This window comes from Hippocampus comes, unplaced genomic scaffold (assembly GCF_001891065.2).
Source record: "Hippocampus comes isolate QL1 unplaced genomic scaffold, H_comes_QL1_v1.1 scaffold276, whole genome shotgun sequence".
Classification (NCBI taxonomy): Eukaryota; Metazoa; Chordata; class Actinopteri; order Syngnathiformes; family Syngnathidae; genus Hippocampus; species Hippocampus comes.
Genome location: NW_017805074.1, coordinates 1176636 through 1181504, shown reverse-complemented (window position 1 = coordinate 1181504; position 4869 = coordinate 1176636). Strand labels below are relative to the sequence as shown.

General features: G+C 43.8%; 1 protein-coding gene across 7 annotated transcripts in view; it reads left to right on the top strand.

Annotated features, from left to right (window-relative positions):
• The window catches only part of kirrel3b (kirre like nephrin family adhesion molecule 3b), a 137879-nt gene extending 133612 nt beyond the window's left edge, over positions 1-4267 (top strand). For all 7 annotated transcript variants that reach the window (XM_019864994.1, XM_019864991.1, XM_019864990.1 and 4 more), the window contains one exon: positions 3425-4267. In XM_019864994.1, coding sequence (XP_019720553.1) covers positions 3425-3886 — 462 coding nt within the window. In that variant the 3' untranslated portion in view covers positions 3887-4267. The remainder of the gene's footprint in view (positions 1-3424) is intronic.
• The last annotated feature ends 602 nt before the right edge of the window (positions 4268-4869 follow it).

The following is a 4869-nucleotide window of genomic DNA, read 5'->3' as shown; positions in this document are numbered from 1 at the left end:
AAAAAAAAAAACATCTTGTCAAGGCTCTGAGGCTAAATTTATCGATATGATGTTACAGGCAATACTGTTTGCAGTGTTTATTCTGACTGACTAATCCTACAGTGGGTGTACTTGTATAGCTACATGCCTGCAAGACAGAAAGACGCTTTTGGAGCCATACCAGGACGAAGGTTTTTGTGCATGTTGCTCTAGGCTAGGGGTATTTGTAGGAAAGAGGGCTCACACAAAAAGAAAAAAAAAAACAAAGAGATAAGCCAAATTACAAAATTGCACTTTTGTCAAGAGAAAACTTTTCCAAGTACAAATTGTTAATGTTACCTGCCAGCACCGAGTGAAGGTGTTGGGCTCATACTAAAAAAGAACAAGCGCTAAAATTCTGACTCTTCCGTCTCTTGTACTTTGAACGGAAGAGTTTTCGCAGGCACTCAAACCGCTTGATTTTCATGCAGGTGGAACGTGGCGAGTTCCAGCAGGAGTCTGCTCTGAAGCAGCTGGAGGTTCTGCAAGAGGAAGAGAAAGAGTATCAGCACATTAAGGTACATCTCTTGATCAATGACAGCATGAAGGCACCGAAAGAAGAAATGCTTTCATGTCAAACCTACTTTATATGTGATTTTTTTTTTCTTCTTATATGTGTATAAATTTCTTTTCGTGATTGGTCCTGCGGCAGAATGTGTCCTGCAGGTCTAGTTTTAATAATCATATGGTGGTTCAATATATTTGCTCCTGACTGGCCCTTAATTTGATAAAGAGGATTCATTTTTTTAAGATATATTGACATGGATTTGGTTGGATTACTTCCCAAAGCATCGTGGCAGTTGTGGGTATTGATTAACCTGATGTTACTCTTTAACTAGCATTCTTCTGCTTTGAAATTATATTTCATATCCCACCCACATTGAATTCATTTATCATGAGTTTTATTTCAAAAGAAATGCTTAACGGACATTGTAAGTGACCTAATATGGGATTGATAAAAAAAAAACCTGTCACTGTACTCGTATAAAGAGATGATGTGCGGCTCATGATAGCCCTGGGTTTTTATTTCCCTCACACCGGAATTGTCCGGCCCTTTGCAACCCAGGCAAGGGTATTTTAACATCGTTGCAATGTTTTCGCAATCCACACAATAATGTGCGATATCTTGAGCCAAGTAACAACATACAAGAATGCTGAATGCCGAAATTAGATGGCTGAGTATCACTTCAAGTTCACCTGGTTTGATGTCATGATGCTCCTGCACATATGGGATGAGTTGTAAAGACAGAAGTGCGCTTGGCTACAACCAAAGCTGTCTTCGCTCAATGTATTGCAATCAATGTCTTGTTGCTGTTTTGTAGCCGTTCATCCAATTTACATACTGATGAGCAGACATGAATGAATGAGTCCGTGCTGAAGGAGGCACCTGGCATTCAACTTCTCCTTTAGTGCACTACTCCTGCATAAGTGATCTACAAAAGATTTGGCAGACTTTGCAGGTTCTTGTATGTGTGCGTGTGTTTTTTTTTGGTTTTTTTGGTGGCTTATCTTTTTACTGCTTCTTCAGTCAGTTCTACTGATTCATGGTCCACTTTATGGCTTGATACCTTGTAAAATGTTTCCAGGCAAACTTTTATTTACTTATGTATTGTCATGATTCGGTTTGGGACCAACAGGTGGCACTGTAGGGCTCTCCCTGCAGCTGCACACCTGTTGGTCATTACGTAATTAGTGCTTTAAAAGGACTCCCAGCCCGAACACTCAGGGTCGGGTCATTGTTGCTCTTGCTACTGTCATGTTTGTTTGTTGCCGTTTGTCTGCTGCTGTCATGTTTGTTTCAGTCATGTTTTGGTCAGTGTTATGTTTATCTTCAGTCATGTGTTTTGTTTGATACTTTGGACGTTGTTTGTTTTGGATTTAGTTTTCTCTATGTTTTAATACAATTTTCAAGTACACCCTGCTCCTTATATATATATATATATATATATAGAATTTTTTTTTTTACCTCAAGAGCAAAATCACTTTTCAAAACATTTTTGTATTCACGTTAAACATCAATGACATATTGATACATTTACATTGCTGGTACAAGCGAGCATGTGCTTTGTAAATGGGTGTGTGTGTGTGTGTGTGTGTGTTTGTGTGTGTGTGTTTGTGTGTGTGGTGCCTTAAAAGCCCGTGTTGTTTTTTTTTGCTAATAGTCACGTGTACGTCGAAAAATGTTTCAATTCTAGAATGTGTTCTTTCTGTTTGAAACGAACGTGTTCTAATTGTGTTTGTATGCGTTCTCTGTTGCATTATGTCAAGCTGGGATCTGTTCCAGCTTCCCTGTAATCTTGAATGGGATATGCAGTACAGAAAATGGATGAATGGCCTCCCTCAAATCCCCCCCCCCACTCCTTTACTTTTCATCTAAATGCATCCGTAAATCAACTTGGACAGATTCCTTCAGTAGGCGTTTATTCTTGAAGATAAATTCCCTCGTAACAATTTTCAAACATGATGTGACCAGTCTGTTGCTGCAAGCAAGTGGCACAGAAGAACAACATTTAATTGTCTCCTAACGGCTACATCCCGTAGGGAATGCCAAGATAGTCACTGCAGCTTCCCACTGGTTGCCAGTGTGGCCTTTGCAGAATTTGCCGACTCCCAAGAGTTTTGGCTGAGACTCCCTGGTGTGTTTTTGCCATATTTACCTGCTCTCTTGTTTTTCTCCGGGGCTGCATTTCATTTTTCTCCCACAACGCTTAATGGCAACAGGCGTGAAGGCCAAGCGGGTCCTAAAGAACAGACGCAAACAATCCCCCTTGTCCGCCGTCTGATGCCGACACGCCGAACAAGGATCCTCTCGCGGTGGCTTGCTCTCATTTACCCCATTAATGAGCGCTCTTCTTTTGGGATTTGCCTCTCACCAGGCTTGTCATTCACATCCGCTCGCATGAGGGAAACACACATGCGCGCCTGTGGCCCTAACTGGACCCTTGGTGACAGCGCGGCGCCTGCAGCCGAGTGCGCCAACGATGGCACCACTGTAGGCACAAAAGCCGTTTCAGTGCGGGGCCCGCTTGATTTTACAGACACCGCACGGTGTTTGGCTCCAATTAAAACGGGTGTATGATTGACCTCGGCGGTGACACATTGCATAGCAAACTGTGAATCATCAGGCCTGTTTAATTAGCGAGAAGCATGATTTTAAGGTTAGAATGGGGCTGACTAAATCCCAATGATTCACATTGCAGCATGTGTCCTCATTTTTTTGCCCTCTTGAATGGTAATTACAACGCGCTTGACCGCCGCTTCTGTTGAGCTTTGAGGAGACAACAATTAAGCAGACACACACTCTTAAAAAAAAAAAAGGGCTTCGACTTTATGTTCCGCATTCTAATTTGCTTTGACAGCCACCCTACATCAGAAACATTTACATGCCGCTTCCCTTTCCCAATAGGACCCCACGAATGGCTACTACAGCGTCAATACCTTCAAGGAGCACCCGACACCAACCGTGGTGGGGAACCAGTCCGCCGATGGGAGGAATCCGACAAACACAAGCACCCTGGGCAAGCAGCGGGTCCCAACGGGCATGTCCTTCACCAACATCTACTCCACGCTGGGAGCGGGCCCCAATCGTCTGTATGACTACAGCCAACGCTTTGTGTTGGGCATGGGCAGCAGCTCCATTGAGCTGTGCGAGCGGGAGTTCCAACGTGGCTCGTTAAGCGATTCCAGTTCGTTCATCGACACGCAGTGCGACAGCAGCGTCAGCAGCTACAGCAAGCCGGACGGCTACGTGCAGTTTGACAAAGACAGCAAGGCGTCGGCTTCCTCGTCGTCCCACTACTCCCAGTCCTCATCGCAGAACTCAGACCTTACCCGGCCACTCCAGAAGCGCATGCAGACCCATGTCTGACAGTCAGGATGTGAGGGAGTGCGTTGAAACAGGGTGCGAACCAGCCTTCGGTGTGAAACTGTGTGTTCTTGTGAAGGTGCAGAAGACGGCTGGCTTGACCACGTGAAGACTTCTTTTCAGACTTCTGTACTCAAGTGTGGGTCAAGAAGCCTTATACTGCCCTGTTGCTTCATCACACATTCTTTCTTGTCTTTTTTTTTTCGTAATCTTGAGTCGTGCCACAGGAGCTATGTTTGCCAACACAGAGACAGCCCAAGCATGGAGTTTGAACTGACTTACCAGATGGAATTTTTCGGCTGATTCATGGAAAGTGAGACCGCAAGGCTTTTGTTTGATAATCTGGTCTGTTTTCAAATACAGTGTTTAAAGATTGTCATTCTTAAAAAAAAAAAGTATAATTCTTACCGGTGTTGGAGAGAAAGAGTACAAGTGGGAGCCACTTTCCCGCTGCTCTTTCACGTACTGCAGTTTCAAGCACAATGACTGCAATGTGCACGAGGTTTTTCCGGTGTTGCAGTACACCCATCACCGACCCCCTACCTCGGCTTGTTGCTACTTCTCTCCTGCCAAGGTGGAGCAAAACTTGCCTTTCTCCACATGCCCGCAAATACGTTTAGAGGAAGCGTTTTATTTGGGCCACAGAGGCGGAAGATAAAGAAGGGCTGAGGACCACGTTTTCAACCAAACTCAAGTCTTGATTTTTACATTGGCGCTCTGATGAAAGATGATCAGTGTACATATTGTATATGACTGTAAATTATTTTCTGGATCTGAAAGAGACAACAATATTTCTCATTGTCCCAAAAAAAAAAAAAAAAAAACGTGTATCGACTTTGCCTTGAGGCCTATTTGAAGTGTTGTCAATTCAAGTGCTGACGAAGCAAGATAGGCTTATTGTATATCAGCTCCTCTGTAGAAGTGGCGTGGCGCGTTTTCTATGGTGGAACCAAACGCAGACTGTAAACTAACTTGTGCTGCATCAG